Source organism: Giraffa tippelskirchi, chromosome 2 (assembly GCF_054371585.1).
Source record: "Giraffa tippelskirchi isolate mGirTip1 chromosome 2, T2T-mGirTip1v1.2.pri, whole genome shotgun sequence".
In the NCBI taxonomy this organism is placed as follows: Eukaryota; Metazoa; Chordata; class Mammalia; order Artiodactyla; family Giraffidae; genus Giraffa; species Giraffa tippelskirchi.
The window spans coordinates 16,011,454-16,030,091 of NC_137276.1; the positions used below are offsets into that span (position 1 = coordinate 16,011,454).

Genomic DNA, 18,638 nt, shown 5'->3' on the forward strand with positions numbered 1-18,638 from the left:
CTAGGTGGCTCAGTAGTAAAAGTATCCACCTGCCAATACAGAAGACACAGGAGATGTGGGTTCAATCCCTGGGTTGGGAAAAATCCCCTGGAGGAGGATATGGCAACCCAGTCTGGTATTTTTGCCTGGAAAAAAATGCCATGGACAGAGAAGCCTGTGGTGCTACAGTCATTGGGTCACAAAGAGTTGGACATGACTGAGCACACGCACACATGGCTATAAAATATTTTAAACTACACTAAAAACATATTATGAAGAACTTTAGATCAATACATTGGAAAATTTTAGACAAAATGGATAAATTTTGAAAATAAAATCAAATTACCAAATCTGACAAGGAAGGAGAAAAAACTTCAGTAGTCTTATTAACTATCAGATAACTTGAATCTGTCATTTTAAAATCTTGCCAGAAAGAGAACTCCAGATCCAGATGACTTACACCAAGCATTTCCAGGAAAAGTAGTAACTGAAAAGACTTGCAGACAATGGAAAAAAGAATTATATTGCCTAGCAAAACAGAAACTGTTTCTCAAAAAGTTATCTGCAGAAGAGATTATGGCTTTACTCCAAAACCCCTAGAGGTTTGCACTGTGATGCTCAAAAAATTTTAAAAAAAGAGTTAATTTTTAAAACCAGTAAGTATCCAGTTAGTATTCAGATTTCTAATCCTCTTATAAGTTTCTTTTCTTCTTTTGAAGTTTGTTGAACTCTGTATTTAATGAGATCCACACACTGCAGTTGCCTGACATGATTTTTGAACCTCTTTAAATCTATATATTCTGCATCTCCATGTTTTTATTGCCAATAGTTTGCTCCTCGACATTCTTTGTCAGTGCCTAGGATGAAGGCACAGAAGTTGTACTTATTAAATGACCACTGACCCAGTAAAAGGAGGAATTAATTAAATCTTTAGATACAATAATTAGGAATCAAAAGAAATGATGAGCTGAAACTATTTTAACAATGTATTAATAGGTCAAGCCCTTCACTGAGAGTACAACATTCAATTGATAACTACAGGATAAAGTACTTTACTTCCCAGAAGTTACATATAAAACAAAAATCTATGAACTACAGTAAAGAATCTGCTTGCAATGCAGGAGCCACAGGAGATGCAGGTTCGATCCCTGGGTTGGAAAGATTCCCTGGAGGAGGAAGTGGCAACCCACTCCAGTATTCTTGTGTGGAGAATCCCATGAACAGAGTAATCTGGCAGGCTACAGTCTATGGGGTCTCAAGAGTTGGATACGACTGAGCGACTAAGCAAACACACAAAAATATTAATAAAATATGTCCAGAACAAGTGAAAGCAATGTTCTCACATTAGGGAACACATCATTAAGCTGATAAGGTTGAAAAGGTCAAAACTGTAGTTTGTCCAGAGAGTATGATAAAGACAACAAATGGTCAACTAAGATCATGTGTATCTTATATTTATATAATCTTGATTTTGCCTTTTAGTAGCTGTATGGTCACTGGTCAGTAAGGTGAGACATCTGTGCCTCAGGTCCCTTATCTGAAAAATGGGCTAAAAAGACCATAAATCTGCATGTTTACATTGAGGACTAAATGAGTTAATACTTGTAAAGTGTTAATACTACCACCGAGCACAGAGTAACACTTGCTGTTACTATTATTGGAAAATATTCTTTAAATCATTAATACCTGTTATTAATGTAAGATGCTATCAAAAAGATGTAAGTGGAAAGCTTGTTATGTGAAGACAGAAGGAACTAAGGATGCCTATCTAAAAAATGGAAGATAATAAGTTGAAACTAAGATATCTTGAAATATTTGTAGGGCCAATATGTAGAAAAGTGATTACCTTGCACAGGTACAGTTCTATATAGTTATGACAATCCAAGTACGAATTATAAGAAATGCATATTTCTTCTAAATAAAAAATTTTAATACATAAAATAGTAGGATGGCTGTCTTTTAAGGGACTGATACTTCCATCAGTGAAAGAATGTTAAGCATTGAGACAAAAAGACCAGAGTCTCCTGAATATTGAATGCACATCTATTATAACATTTCAATATAACCAATGCATATTTTCAAATTTGTGCATAATATTTATATGGCTTATAAACAGTTTTAAAAGAATATGGTTTAATAATTCAACTTATCAAAACTAAAGGGCTTTTTACTGTGGTACTTTTGGAAACATTTAGAAAAAATATAAAAACATACACCATCTTAACAGTACTCTTTGTCACACAAACCTAGCAATTTATGAAGTATTTTATTTATTACATCGCAACTATTTCACTTTATCTAATTAGTTCTCCAAGTTCTTCACAACTGAAACTACACATCAAAGTGAGTGAGTGAAAGTCACTCAGTTGTGTCCGACTCTTTGTGACCCCATGAACTGCAGCCCACCAGGCTCCTCTGTCCATGAGATTCTCCAGGCAAGGATACTGGAGTGGGTTGCCATTTCCTTCTCCAGGAGATCTTCCCAACCCAAGAATCAAACCCAGGTCTCCTGCATTCCAGGCAGATTCTTTATTGTCTGAGTCATCAGGGAAGCCACACACAGCAAATGCCAAACCTAATCTATGCACCATTAAAATCTGTCTTCTATGAATCCTATGACTGGATTATTTTTAAAGGGAGATTTCATATAGTAAAAATTTTTAATTCTCACCACCTAATATTATGTTCTGTAGGTCTATATTTCCAAGTAACCAGTGTGCTGAAAGCAATGTTCAATCTACACTTGAAATTCACCACAGAATTTTGAAAAAAGAAAAAAATGTGATGTTAAAAGTGAAGAGAAGAGAAAGCCATATAGTATCACAATTCCTATAGAGAAAAAAAATTACCTTGCTAAGAACACCATATCTAATGGTTTTTAAATCAAAAGAAAAATGCAAAGTAAAATGACATTAATAATGGCTTCCAAACTATACCTCCAAATCCTAATGGCATGTAACATAGTGCAGCAAAACACTAATATTATACTAATGTTGAGACTCATATGGAGAGTCTTAGAAAGTGTATAATGTACCGGTAACCTAAAATGAAATAAACTTCCCTCAGGACTGACCCAGAAGAGCTTTATGACCCAACTGAGTAAAACCATGCACATAATTCCCCTTTGAGATTTATAGATTCCCTAAAATTCCTATAATTCTAAGTGCAGCAAAAAGGACAAACTGACGTTTCCTTTATTGCCAGAGCAAGTTCACAAGTATTCCTATTCTCAGTTTAAATATACATCTTATATAACCCAAATGCAAAAAAAACCCCTATTTCCTCTCATCTATTTCAGCACTTTATTTAGATATAACTTCAAAGATACAAACAAGCTATAAGAATACTCAAAGGCATTTCATACACTCATTACTCAGACTCACTAACGGCTAACATTCTGCCCACTTGTTTCATCGTTTGTTCCCTCTCTCCATTTCTCACATGAACATGTGAGCACGTGTGTGTGCATGGGTGTGGACACACTCACAAACACACACACACACAACAGGCATGATCATTCCCATTACGCCTAAATATTTGGTGTATATCTTAAGAACGAAGACTTTTTTTACAAAACAATATTATAGTTATCCACATCAAGGAGGTTAACATTTATATACTGTTTAATAAACACATATATTTCAATCTATGAATTCAAATTCTCCCAGTGTACAATTCAGTCTTTTATCACTTAACTGCATTCAGTTGTCATGTTTCTTTAGCCTTCTTTAATCTGGAACAATTCCCAGCCTTATCTTCTCTCTCATGACATTGACACTCTTGAGGAATAACTATTTCTCATTTGAAGTTTATACAATATGGCCTCATGATTGGATTCAGGTATTAATTCTTAGAATACTGTAAGCCAAAGGTCAGCAACCTATGTTCCATGGGCCAAATCTAGCCAGCCACTCCTTTTCATAAACAAAATGTACTGGCACACAGATATATCCATTCATTTACATACTATCCATGGCTTGCTTTCACACTTCAATGGTAGAATTGAGTAAATCGGAGACTGTATGATCGACAAAGCCTAAAATATTTACTATGTAAGTCTTTACAGAAAAAGTTTATAGAACTCTGCTCTAAGTAATGTGTCCTTTAGCAGGTACCATATCCAGAGGCACATAATGTCCAATTTCCCATAGTTTGTAATGCTAATTTTCATCGCCTGACAAGGTTCTAATGGATTTTTACAGTACATAGTTACTATTTTTCCCCTGCACCCAATGAACAATCTGTGGGAAAGACATCTAAATATCATGCACATCACATTAAAAATTCGTTCCCACCACCATAGATTTGGCATTCATTGCTGATTCCTTCCTAAATACATTTTTACTGTGATTGTCACAAAAAAAGAAAAATGATTTTTCAACTTTAGCAATGTCAGTCAGCATTCCGTGTAGGAAAGAGGGATCCCTTCTCCTCTATTTGTGTCTGTCAGTTTGTGTAGGTTCACGAATTCCTGTGTTTTCAATGTTTCATAAATTATTCTAATTACTCTAAATTATCCTGATGGGCTTCCCTAGTAGCTCAGCTGGTAAAGAATCCGCCTGCAATGCAGGAGACCCCTCGATCAATTCCTGGATCAGGAAGATCCACCGGAGAAGGGGTAGGCTACCCACTCCAGTATTCTTGGGCTTCCCTGTGGCTCAGTTGGCAAAGAATCCACCTGCAATGCAGGAGACCTGGGTTCAATCCCTGGGTTGGGAAGATCCCCTGGAGAAGGGAATGGCTACCCACTCCAGTATTCTGGCCTGGAGAATTCCATGGACTGTATAGTCCATGGAGTTGCAAACAGCCAGACACAACTGAGTGACTTTCACTTTCATTTTTCTTTCTGATGCTCAAATTATCCCAGATATACCAACAGAACCCCTTCAAGCTGACCTCTATGTTCTTTTGACGTATTTTCTTTATTTAACATAACAAGACATACCAGGCTCATCTTTGTATTTCCCTAGGAAAATTCTGAAAGAGATGGGAATACCAGACCATCTGACCTGTCTCTTGAGAAACCTGTATGCAGGTCAGGAAGCAACAGTTAGAACTGGACATGGAACAACAGACTGGTTCCAAATAGGAAAAGGAGTATGTCAAGGCTGTATATTGTCACCCTGCTTATTTAACTTATATGCAGAGTACATCATGAGAAACGCTGGGCTGGAAGAAACACAAGCTGGAATCAAGATTGCTGGGAGAAATATCAATAACCTCAGATATGCGGATGACACCACCCTTACGGCAGAAAGTGAAGAAGAACTAAAGAGCCGCTTGATGAAGGTGAAAGAGGAGAGTGAAAAAGTTGGGTTAAAGCTCAACGTTCAGAAAACTAAGATCATGGCATCTGGTCCCATCACTTCATGGGAAATAGATGGGGAAACAGTGGAAACGGTGTCAGACTTTATTTTTTTGGGCTCCAGAATCACTGCTGATGGTGATTGTAGCCATGAAATTAAAAGACGCTTACTCCTTGGAAGGAAGGTTATGGCCAACCTAGATAGCATATTTAAAAGCAGAGACATTACTTTGCCAACAAAAGTCTGTCTAGTCAAGGCTATGGTTTTTCCAGTGGTCATGTATGGATGTGAGAGTTGGACGGTGAAGAAAGCTGAGCACCGCAGAATTGACGCTTTTGAACTGTGGTGTTGGAGAAGGCTCTTGAGAGTCCCTTGGACTGCAAGGAGATCCAATCAATCCATCCTAAAAGAGATCAATCCTGAGTGTTCATTGGAAGGACTGATGTTGAAGCTGAAACTCCAACACTTTGGCCACCTCATGCGAAGGGTGGACTCATTGGAAAAGACCCTAATGCTGGGTAGGATTGGGGGCAGGAGGAGAAGGGCACGACAGAGGATGAGATGGTTGGATGGCATCACCGACTCGATTGACATGGGTTTGGGTAGACTCCGGGAGTTGGTGATGGACAGAGAGGCCTGGCGTGCTGCAATTCATGGGGTCGCAAAGAGTCGGACACAACTGAGCGACTGAACTGAACTGAACCACAGCCCTAAAATCAGCCATTTCTCCAAGAAGCCCTGCTTCTTTTGGTAAAAATGTTATTAAAAACTCTATCTGGGAATATGGTTGACCAATGTGTTCATGATTACTGGGGTGTCTTCACATCTAGACCCTTTGTGAAGAATTAATAAATATCTATAACTATCTACCTTCTAATCATAAACTCACGCTGATACCTCCAATTTCAATCCATCTTGGTAGTATCCTTCCTTGCCTTCCCCATTTCTTATTTGTATCTCCTGTCTTCCATATCAGGAACTCTAGCTCCCAATAATATCAACACATTTACTCATTCTTTCAATATAACCATACATCTAAAATAATTTTAGAACTGCTTTACCAAACCCTTCAAAAAACAAACCTACAAGATTTGTTAGCAGTTCTTCCTCACATTCACACATATACTAAAGGCAAACAAACATCATTTTAAAAAGTCTCTTGGATTAGTTCTTTTTTCCCCTTTCAGCATTAACTATACTATTCATCTGAAATACAGTTGGGCTCATTTGTTTCAGTTTGCATTACTCTAGAGTTTTGTTTTCTTTTCTTCTTTTCCTTGTTTACTTAATTTTTATATATAGATCATGTATGTTTCTAATGGCAATATGCTTTTAAAAGTCCAAACTATTTTTTTTTAATGAATTAAGGGAAATATATTTTCATTTCCTACCCTTTCCACAGCATTCTCTGCTGCCTCTTGTAAGTAATCAACATCACTGTTTTCTGGTCTATCCTTCTGGTGTTTTTTGCTCATATAAACAGGCATAAGTATGTTTTCTGATTTCTCTTAACTTGGACTTCCCTGGTGGCTCAGAGGTTAAAGCGTCTGCCTCCAATGCAGGAGACCTCGGTTCGATCCCTGGGTCGGGAAGATCCCCTGGAGAAGGAAATGGCAAACCACTCCAGTATTCTTGCCTGGAGAATCCTATGGACGGAGGAGCCTGGCAGGCTACAGTCCATGGGGTCGCAAAGAGTCGGACACGACTGAGCGACTTTCCTTTCCTTTTCCTTTCACTAATACACAAAAAGTAGTACATTATATATACTGTATACTTGGTCACAACATAAATCACTGTAAATCACTCCATTTGATTTCAAAGAGTTCATCATTATTTTCTACAAGTGCATGATCACTAATGTGGATATACTAGCTTATCCATCACTTTCTTAGTTTTATCATTGAAGGAGTTTCCAAATAATGCTACAGTGAATAACCTTGTGCATACAAAAAAAAAAAAAAAAAGTATCTGCAGGATAAATTCCTTGGAATGAAATTGATATGTATTTCTACTGGAGATTCAAGTGAATTTAAAACACAGCCCAAATTCTCTTCAATGCTTACCACTAAGAAGGAGAATCTATGAGCCCTCCCTCTGAATCAAGAGTCTATGACTGCTTCAGTTGAGAGAATATGGACGTGATGCCATGGGACTTCTAAGGCTCTGCTATAAAAGATATGCAGCTTCTGCCTGATTTTTGTGGATGCTTGATCTTCTGATGTACCCTCTCAGGACACTTCTTTTCAAACTCAGCTGGCATGCTGCAAAGTCCAAACTATATGCAGATTGTGTAAGTTACCTAAAAACTGTCCCATTTGAGCTTAGCTTTCAGTCATCTCAACTGCAACACAATATATATAGTGAAAAGGCTACAGATGATACCAGCACCATCCCCTGTCAAGTCACCCCAGCTGTTTGGGCCCACTCAGCCAATGTCTCAGATATCACAGAATTGGGGATATGGTTCATTTATTTTCATTCATATTAATATAGTTGTTCAATGCTAAAAATATTCCTCTGATGATTGCTTTTAAAAGTATCTCACAGATTATTATATGTGTTGCTTTTACTGTCATTATTTTTCGGCAATTTTATAATTTAAGCTTGCATTTATTTCTTTTTTCATCCAATAGAAAGGCTTTATTTAACACACAGGTATTTAATTTCAATATTTGCACCTTTTGGAAACTACTGATGTTTTCTTTATACCTTAGTATATAGTCAACTCACTTTTTGTGAGTTTTCTATGTTTAGTTGGAGAGATAACATTGTCTGTAATCAGGCTGTATTGTTTGATATTTACATGTGTGTGTGTCTGTGTGTGTACTTTTTTCTCCTCTTAAGTACTGAAAGTAATGCTTGACTTGTTTGCTAATGACAGTGATGCTATCTATTTCAGTTTTGTATAGGTGGTTGCTGGGTTATTTGATGCACTGATATTCTTCTCATATATTATACCATTATGGTGAATTGTGGGTTTTTTATCTTAAGGTGTTCTTATGTAATGTTTTGGTGATCTGAATTCTACTTTCTCTGATTGAGGATCACAGCCCCTCTTTCTCACTGTATCCATTTTTCCTAGTAAATCTTACTTCGTCCCTTCATTTTAGTCTTTCTGAATCAACATGTTTCAAGTGCATCTTCCATCACCTGCATAGAGTTGAATTTCGCTTTATGCACAAATGTGAATGTGTTTTCTTTGAACAGGCAACTTAATCTCATCTATGTTTATTGATAATATTATGTTGGATATCAACTCTGCCATACTGATTTATAATTACTGCATGATTTAGGATGTGTTTTTCTGAGGTTCTTTTCTATCTGATATTTTCTTTTATTGGTACTTAAGAAAATTTCTATTTTTGCTCTAGTGGTTCCCTCTGTGTTCATACCTTTCACAGCAGCCTTAATTCTCTCCTTTCCTACTTAACTTCTAACATTTGTATCTCAGTTTTAATCCTAAGTATCCCAGAACAACAGTAATCAACATTTACCATCTTGGTTCAATAATTCCTTTTACTTGTTTTATGTTATCAAGTCATATTATAAATAATTTATAGAAAACTAAGAGGATAGTGAAAAACTACTTCTTGAAAATATCAGTAAGAATTTAAATATAGCAAAAAAAAGTGAAACTGTCAGTTACTCAATTATCTGACTCTTTGCAATGCCATCGACTGTAGCCCACCAGTTTCCTCTGTCCATGGAATTCTCCTGACAAGAATACTAGAGTGGGTAGCAATTCCCTTCTACAGGGGATCTGCTTGACCCAGGGATTGAACCTAGGTCTCCTGCACTGAAGGCAGATTCTTTACCTTCTGAGCCATCAGGTAAGGGAAAGTGAAAGTCGTTCAGTCATGTCCAACTCTTTGTGACCCCATGGACTATACAGTCCATAGAATTCTTTGGGCCAGAATACTGGAGTGGGTAGCCTTTCCCTTCTCCAGGGGATCTTCCCAACCCAGGGATCAAACCCAGGTCTCCCACACTGCCGGCAGATTCTTTACCAGCTGAGCCGCCAGGGAAACCCAAGAATACTGGAGTGGGTAGCCGATCCCTTCTCCAGCGGATCTTCCCAACCCAGGAATCGAAACAGGGTCTCCTGCATTGCAGGCAGATTCTTTACAAACTGAGCTACCAGGGAAGCCAATATCAAATAAATGTTGGGGCATAAATATACTAAAATATCAAAATATATTGCTCACTCATCAATCTTTGAGCTTGAAAAAATTTTTAGGGTATGAACAGTCATATATGAGTCATATATGAAGAGTCATCATGTGAAGAGTCATAGTCCGAGATCTAAAGTAGATGATCTATTCCACTATCATTACAGGCATAAATGAAAAAAACCTATATTCTCAACTGTGTTCAATAAAAGCCAAAAATAGGCTACTATGATGATGCTTCCAGTCTTCTCTTATGCTTCCTTTAATGTGATAAAATAATTTGGGCACTACCATAAGAAAACAGAAAGATGACAATATATTTCACTGCAGCATCATCCTTCTAAACAACTTATTTTCTTGGTAATTTAATTTTTTAGCACAGTTGAGAATAACTGATGAGCAATGAATTCCTAGAATAAAGTAACAAAATATTTCAAAACACAGAAAAAATAAGAACACTAAGATCCCACAATGTATCTTAGATTTGTAAAAGGGTCCAACAGATCCATCTAGGTAATTACATATAGAATATTTAATTTCATATTTTTAAAATAAGTGAAAGTTCTCTTTGTTCTTTGGAAGCCTTCTAAGAAAGAATGAAATCTATGAAACAACTTCATAGATAGCTGTGGGTATGCTTAGTCGCTCAGTCGTGTCTGACTCTTGCAACCCCATAGACTGTAGCCTGCCAGGTTCCTCTGTCCATGGGATCCTCCAGGCAAGAATACTGGAGTGGGTTGCCATTTCCTTCTCCAGGGGATCTTCCCAACCCAGGAATCAAACCCGGGTCTCCTGCATTGCAGACAGACTCTTTACCAACTGAGCTATAAGAGAAGGCCCATCATAGATAGTTGAAGTGAAGTGAAGCGAAAGTCACTCAGTTGTGTCCGACTCTTTGTGACCCAACGGACTGAAGCCTGCCAGGCTTCTCCCTGGGATTCTCCAGGCAAGAATACTGGAGTGGGTTGCCATGCCCTTCTCCCCATAGACAGTTAGGTCTGCTCAAAAAAGAAACTAAAACTGGGTCCAACTGACCCATGCAGTATACCAAGAATTAAACAGTATCCGTTGATTCCTACCTATTATCTACGCAACAGTCCAGGTTCTTTTCCTGCTTTCCCCTTTCTCTTTCTTCTCCTCTCACTTTTGTTGCATTCTTTCTACTTAGAACATAGTAACAACATTTGCATACTATTCATCTACTGACATCCCTACCACTCTTGTTTTATTCCTAGCTCTAAAATTAAATACATGAAACGTTCTCTATCAGTTTTTTATCTGAAGTGTTCCCATTCACCTCCTCATAAATATCAGTAAAAACTATACACACATATAAATTTTACTGATACCTATATAAATATATATGGTACCTATATAAATACATATATCTTTCATATATGTAACATATTTATACAGGTATCAGTAAAAGTTATATATGCATGTGTATAATTCTTACTGATATTTAATATCTATACAAAAAACTGCAATATCGTAAATATATTACCACTTTATTAGATGAAGCTTATTCTCTAGGATGAATTGAGTGGTGACAATATAGACTATGGCCTACCAAGCCTAAACTACTTACTAGCTAGGCCTTTACCAAAAAAAAATCCACAATTCTATTTTAATAAAAATGGTAATGGCCCACATGTACAGAATTATCTGAGTCTGAGTTATCAAACTGAATTATCTGAATTATCAAAATGTTTTTTCTATAGGTTTGACACATGAAAAACTATTTGGCAAAATATAAAAACCTTTAAAACTGAATATTCAAAAACTAAGATCATGGCATCTGGTCCCATCACTTCATGGCAAATAGATGGAGAAACAGTGGAAACAGTGACAGACTATTTTGGGGGGCTCCAAAATCACTGCAGATGGTGATTGCAGCAATGAAATTAAAAGACGCTTGTTCCTTGAGAGAAAAGTTATGACCAACATCGACAGCATATTAAAAAGCAGAGACATTACTTTACCAACAAAGGTCCATCTGGTCAAAGCTGTGGTTTTTCCAGTAGTTGTGTATGGATGTGAGAGTTGAACTAGAAAGAAAGTTGAGCACCAAAGAATTGATGCTTTTGAACTGTGGTGTTGAAGAAGACTCTTGAGAGTCCCTTGGACTGCAAGGAGATCCAACTAGTCCATCCTAAAGGAAATCAGTCCTGAATATTCATTGGAAGGACTGATGCTGAAGCTGAAACTCCAATACTTCGGCCACCTGATACAAAGAACTGACTCACTGGAAAAGACCCTGATGCTTGGAAAGATTGAAGGAAGAAGAGAATGACAGAGGATGAGATGGCTGGATGGCATCACTGACTCAATGAACATGAGTTTGAGTAAACTCCGGGAGTTGGCGATGGACAGGGAGGCCGGGAGTGCTGCAGCCCATGGGGTCGCAGAATCAGACACAACTGAGCAACTGAACGGAACTGAACTGAAAAATCTTTAGCTCATATTTTCTTTCCTTAAGTTTCTTGAAATATTTGTTCCACGGCTGCCATGAATTTCAAGCTGTTAATTTAATCTCTTGCCCTTTCTGCCTAAAGAGCCTAGGAATTTTCTTTCTTTATCTTTAAAAATATAGTAGTTTTACCAAAATGTCTCAAAATTGCTACTGTGGGTAAATTTTACTGGATACCCAATCCAAAAGCTTATGGACAGGAGAATGGATAGGCAAATCACAGTAGAGTCAGACAACGAAATATATCAAAAAAGTTAACTATAGGAATGCAAAACAACATGAGTTAATCCTGGTAACAGTGGGGGAAGGAATAAAATAACACCACAGAAAACTGTATAAAATATTATTTCTGCTTTATAAAAATTAAAATATAAGTAGGCAAAACAATATCCCGTATAAGCATACATGTATATGAGATAAAGCCCTCTTTTTTTCTTCAAAAAAAGTGCATTTTAAGAAATTCTGGATTTCATACTAATGGAAAGCAGAAAACTTGTTTTTAAATAAAAAAAATTATGAACATGAACTATTACAAAGGGAAAACTTGAAAGAATACAACAAATTGTTATTTTTTAAAAAATAAATATCCTCTTATCAGGTATGTCCTTTTGGGGGTGATTTTGCTAGCAAGACATGACTACTTCTATTTTGATGACATAATAACCAAATAAAGTTGAATTAGTGTAGACATAATTATACGAAGAAAACTTAAAAGAATATTCAACAAATGTTTGTTTTTCAGTAATTAGAAAGTAATAAATTGACAGCTAAGAATGCTGCTTATTTAAAAAGTTAGGGTAGTTAATGCTCTTGAAAAATGTTAAGCAAAGATATCAGTCTTTAACATTAAGAGAAACTAAAATGCCACAGATAACCGCATTAAAATTTAAAAATTCAAGAACAGTAGTAGCAGAAATGGACTAAAGGACCCAGCTCCACCCTATTTCAAAAGTTTGTATTTCTTCTGACATTCTTCTCCGTTAACCCAGTGTAAAGTCCTCTCACAAAACACTTCTTTCTCCCAACTTCCAGGATCCTAATACTTCAGTACACACCAAGTCCCATTTAGGTTAAAAGTTATATTTGAATCTCTAAGAATGAATAGTAGATGCAGTCAGTCAGCGCCTGGACAGGCAACAACAGGCTCAAAATGACTAACTGTGAAGAGTCTAACAGGGCTTCCCCAGAGGCTCAGTGGTAAAGAGCCTATCTGCAATGCAGGAGACACAAGAAACATGGGTTCAATCTCTGGGTTAGGAAGATCCCCTGGAGGAGGGCATGGCAACCCACTCCAGTATTCTTGCCTGGAGAATCCCAGGGACACAGAAGCCTGGCAGGCAATAGTCTACAGGGTCACCGAGTTGGACATGACTGAAGAGACTGAGCGTCATGCATGTTCACACACACACACACACACACAGAGTCTAATAAAAAGACTATTCACAGAAGTGTGTTAAAATGAAAGAGTTGGTCGCACAGTCGTGTCCAACTCTTTGTGACCCTATGGACTGTAGCCCACCAGGCTCCTCTGTCCATGGGATTCTCTAGGCAAGAATATGGGAGTGGGTAGCCATGGGGTCGCTAAGAGTCGGACACGACTGAGTGACTTCACTTTCACTTTTCACTTTTGTGAAGTCCAGTGCAGCCAGGCTTTTAATCCCAACACTACATGAAAACTGCTCTTGTCAAGAGCACCAAAGATCTGTACAGTACTAAATTTACTGGCCAGGCCTTAGTAATTATTCTACTTGACCCATCAGCAGAGCAGCATTTGGCACAGTTGATTACTCTTCTGTTTAATAATCTTTCATCACTTAGCTTCTAGTTCACTGTACTTTTTCTTGCTTATTTCCTTCTTCTCCCTTACCTCTTATTACTGGAACAACCTAAGCCTCAGTCATTTTCTCCTTTCTATCTATACCCACTGCCTTAGTGATCTGATCCAGTCTCATAGCTTTAAATGCCCTTCAAATGCCAAGAGCTCTCAAATTTACATCTCCAGCCCAGATCTCTCTCTAGAACTCCAGATCCAAACAGCCAACTGCCTACTTGATGACTTCACTTTAACGTCTAATGGATATCTCACATAAAACATGTCCAAACTGAACTCCTGACCTTCAAACCACCTTCACCTCAAACCTGCTTCAGAGACTTCTACATGTCAGTTAATGGCAACTTCACCTTTCCAGCAGCTCGTGCCAAAACTCTGGAATCATCCTTGACTCATCATTTTTCCTCAGACTCTACATCCAAACTCTAAAAATTACTACCTTGTAATACATCATACGGGGCTACTCTGGTGGCTCAGTGATGAAAAAAAAAAAAAAAAAAAACCTGCCTGCCGATTGCAGAAGCTGTAAAAGAAGCGGTTCAATCCCTGGGTCAGGAAGATCCCCTGGAGAAGGAAATGGCAACCCATTCTAGTATTCTTGTCTGGGAAATTCCATGGACTAGGGAGCCTGGTGGGCTACAGTCCATGCGGTCGCAAAAGAGTTGGACACAACTTAGCAACTAAACAAAAAAAATCCCATCATATATAAGTATACCTATTATGCTTATTTTTTTACTGTCTGTATCTTCGTGTTAGAAATAAATTCTATAAAGAGAAGGAAAAACATCTGATGTATCCTTTGCTGAGAATCCTTACTGCATATCTCTGGAACCAAGTGGAACCAAAACTGAGCTCCAATAAGCTACAAAGTTGACACAATATTTGAAGGTGCTCTTTGGCAGAACAGATACTCTAAAACTCATAAATAACAATGACGGTACCTAAGACTTTTAACTAGTCCCAAGAACTAAAAAATATTCTGCAGTATCTCAGATATTTTTCAAAAGTCAATGGGCAATGTTCAAATTAAGATAATTAGAAGCAAGTAATAATTAATCAGATGGTTCCTTTGTTCTAAATCATATTACAAAAATCTCAGAGAAGATGCATAGTACTAACCACAGAGCCAGAGACACTTCAGAATTATCTGCTATATTATTAGAAATTGAGTTAAGTGGTTGCTTGGAGTATGCTAATTGAAAGTTTTTGGTCTTTTTAAAAAATTTCTACATAATAGTTAAGACCAATATCCTTTGAGTATATTTCAGAGTAAAACGGAGGCGTGCAAGAAGAAGTGCTGGGACAGTCTGATGCCATAAGATTCAAAGCTGAGTGATTTCAGGGAGGATGGAGTAAAATCAGGAAATGGCAAGAAGTAAAGAAGATACATATACCAATTCTAGCCCAGCTGTACTTTGAGATGAAAAAGAGGAGATCACTTAAAAGGACTGCAGGGGAAACAGTGGAGTATCCAGGAGGGAGTCCTTTCCTGCACACACAAGCTCCCTCCTGTTGCTGCTAATAGAGATCTGCAAATGAGTCTTCTCACTGAGACTGCACAGGACTCTAAATAATTGAATACAGTTAACTATACACAAAAGGTCCAAAAACAAGTTCATAATTCTGGCCAGAACTAGAAATGGAGCATGTTCTTGAATCTAAATAGCAACCATAGTATATACATGCTGCTGCTGCTGCTAAGTCGCTTCAGTCGTGTCCGACTCTGTGAGACCCCATATATGGCAGCTCACCAGGCTCCTCTGTCCCTGGGATTCTCCAGGCAAGAATACTGGAGTGGATTGCCATTTCCTTCTTCAATGCACGCATGCATGCTAAGTAGCTTCAGTCGTATATGACTCTGTGCCACCCTATGGATAGCAGCCCTCCAGGCTCCTCTGTCCACAGGATTCTCTAGGCAAGAATACTGAAGTGGGTTGCCATTTCCTTCTCCAAGTATATACATATTTGTAGACAAATTAAGAAAAAAAAAAGCTTACAACTGTTTGAAAATGTCATAAGGAATTCAAATAAATAAAGTACCAGGAAAATAAATTAGAATATTTAAGAGTATAGTAGAGAAAGTCATATATGATTGTCCCAGTCACCTTCACACACCAGATATCATCTTTCATAGAAGCCAAAAGACGATCCTTGGGAAGCTTACTTTAGAAGAGTAATACATACACAGAGATACTGCAATAAGATTAGGAACAAAACCCTGAAAAATGGAAAATCCTGAAGTCATGGAATGCATAGTAAAGATAACTGGGTTAATTTTAGCTCTCAATTTATAAGTAAAATCCAAAGAAATAGCACCATCTATTGGAACTTCTCATACTTAAAAATACACATTCTCAATCCTTAGAAAATGTGTCTATAATGTAACATTTCCACATACTTAGCTAAGAAGATAAATATTATAGGGCAATATCTAACACAAAATTTAAAAGTTTATATTAAAAAATACTAATTCTTGGCTTGTAATTCTAATTTCAAATAACTAAACATTTTGATAAATTCAAATTAATATTCTATTAAAGATAAAAATATTCTCAACCAATTAAAAAAAGAGTATAGCTATATGTTCAAAGTAACTCACAGATATGGTATTCCTGAATGCTGCTTGTATAACCATATATTGCAGAATATCCAAATATTATGATCATGACAACATCTCTACTATCCAACTCCATAATGTGTGCAGAATGTCCCTCCACAGCATACTGCTGACCATGTCCAAGCACAGTGGGAGTTTTTGTACTCCACGACTGACTGTGTATGTTAAACACCCACAATTCATCTGTGACATTGCCATCACTTGTTTCAATTCTGCCTCCATACATAAAGATGTTTTCCTGTAAATTAAAAAATGTATGTTAAGACACAAAATATTTATTTCTTATCAAGATACATGAATTAAAGACTATGTTTAAACATTAAATTTTAGTAATTGCTCACAACATGCATAAGACATAGTTCTTATATGTAAAAAGTCAAATGGGAACACATGAGCAATGATGATTAATTCTTTTACTTACAAGAAGAGGGGAAAGCAACACTTTCAAAAAGTTACTTTAAGGTGTTTTAATTAAAAATTATATACTTAATTAACCACCCTAGTTGTTAAGTCCCTAGTTGTTACATTTAAATTTTATCATCTATTTGTACTGCTTTGTGCTAGTCTCAAGTCATTCACCATTTTCATCAAGCATTGTTCACCAGAAAAGTAGACACATTTGTGTATATTATGTGGAGTACATTTTTATTACCACTTCTCATGGCTATGAGCAGATACTTTAGAGCACTTATAAATTATAAAAATCAGATGTGATTAAATCATACGTGATTGAGATGAATGATATATAAATCATTATTATTTCAATAACCTAGAAAGAGAAAAGAATTTCTTCAACCTAATAAAGAGCACCTAAGAAAAACACAAAGCTAATATTGTATTTAACGATAAAAGGTTGGATGATTCACCAAGGTCAGTAATAAAGATGCCTGCTTTTTGCCACTTATATTCAACACTGTACTCAAGATTTTTAGCCTGAGCAAATATGCAAAAACTGAATAAAGGCATTCAGATTGGAAAAGAAGAGTAAAATACTTTATTTGTAGGTGATAGGAATTTGTATATAGAGAATCCTAAGAAATAAAAAAGAATTAGTTATTGACTTCAGCAACACCACAGAATAAAAGATCAATGTACAAAAAATCAATTTATATTTCTATACACTTGCAGTGAACAATCCAAAAATGAAACTTAAGTAACAATTCAATTCATGATCCAGCGGATGTTGGCAATTTGATCTCTGGTTCCTCTGCCTTTTCTAAAACCAGCTTGAACATCTGGAAGTTCATGATTCACTTATTGCTGAAGCCTGGCTTGGAGAATTTTGAGCATTACTTTATTAGCGTGTGAGGTGAGTGCAATTGTGTGGTAGTTTGAGCATTCTTTGGCATTGCCCTTCTTTGGGATTGGAATGAAAACTGACCTTTTTCAGTCTTGTGGCCACTGCTGAGTTTTCCAGATTTGCTGGCATATTGAGTGCAGCACTTTCACAGCATCATCTTTCAGGATTTGAAATAGCTCAACCGGAATTCCATCACCTCCACTAGCTTTGTTCATACTGATGCTTTCTAAGGCCCACTTGACCTCACATTCCAGGATGTCTGGCTCTAGGTGAGTGATCACACCATCATGATTATCTGGGTCATGAAGATCTTTTTTGTACAGTTCTTCTGTGTATTCTTGCCACCTCTTCTTAGTATCTTCTGCTTCTGTTAGGTCCATACCATTTCTGTTCTTTATCGAGCCCATCTTTGCATGAAATGTTCCCTTGGTATCTCTAATTTTCTTGAAGAGATCTCGAGTCTTTCCCATTCTATTGTCTTCCTCTATTTCTTTGCATTGATCACTGAGGAAGGCTTTCTTATCTCTCCTTGCTATTCTTTGGAACTCTGCATTCAAATGGGAATACCTTTCCTTTGCTCCTTTGCTTTTTGCTTCTCTTCTTTTCCCAGCTATTTGTAAGGCCTCCTCAGACAGCCATTTTGCTTTTTTGCATTTCTTTTCCATGGGGATGGTCTTGATCCCTGTCTCCTGTACAATGTCACAAACCTCTGTCCATAGTTCATCAGGCACTCTATCAGATCTAGCCCCTTAAATCTATTTGTCACTTCCACTGTATAATCATAAGGGATTTGATTTAGGTCATACCTGAATGGTCTAGTGGTTTTCCCTACTTTCTTCAATTTAAGTCTGAATTTAGCAATAAGGAGTTCATGATCTGAGCATAAATCATTAGGGAAATACAAATCAAAACTACAATGAGATAGTGCTTTACACTCATTAGGAATTTTATTATTTAAAAAAAAAA

General features: G+C 37.0%; 1 protein-coding gene across 7 annotated transcripts in view; it reads right to left on the reverse strand.

Moving 5' to 3' along the window:
• Positions 1–18,638, reverse strand: part of ATRNL1 (attractin like 1) — a 738,261-nt gene that overhangs the window by 650,176 nt on the left and 69,447 nt on the right. For all 7 annotated transcript variants that reach the window (XM_081573518.1, XM_081573521.1, XM_081573515.1 and 4 more), the window contains exon 8: positions 16,355–16,610. In XM_081573518.1, coding sequence (XP_081429644.1) covers positions 16,355–16,610 — 256 coding nt within the window. The remainder of the gene's footprint in view (positions 1–16,354; positions 16,611–18,638) is intronic.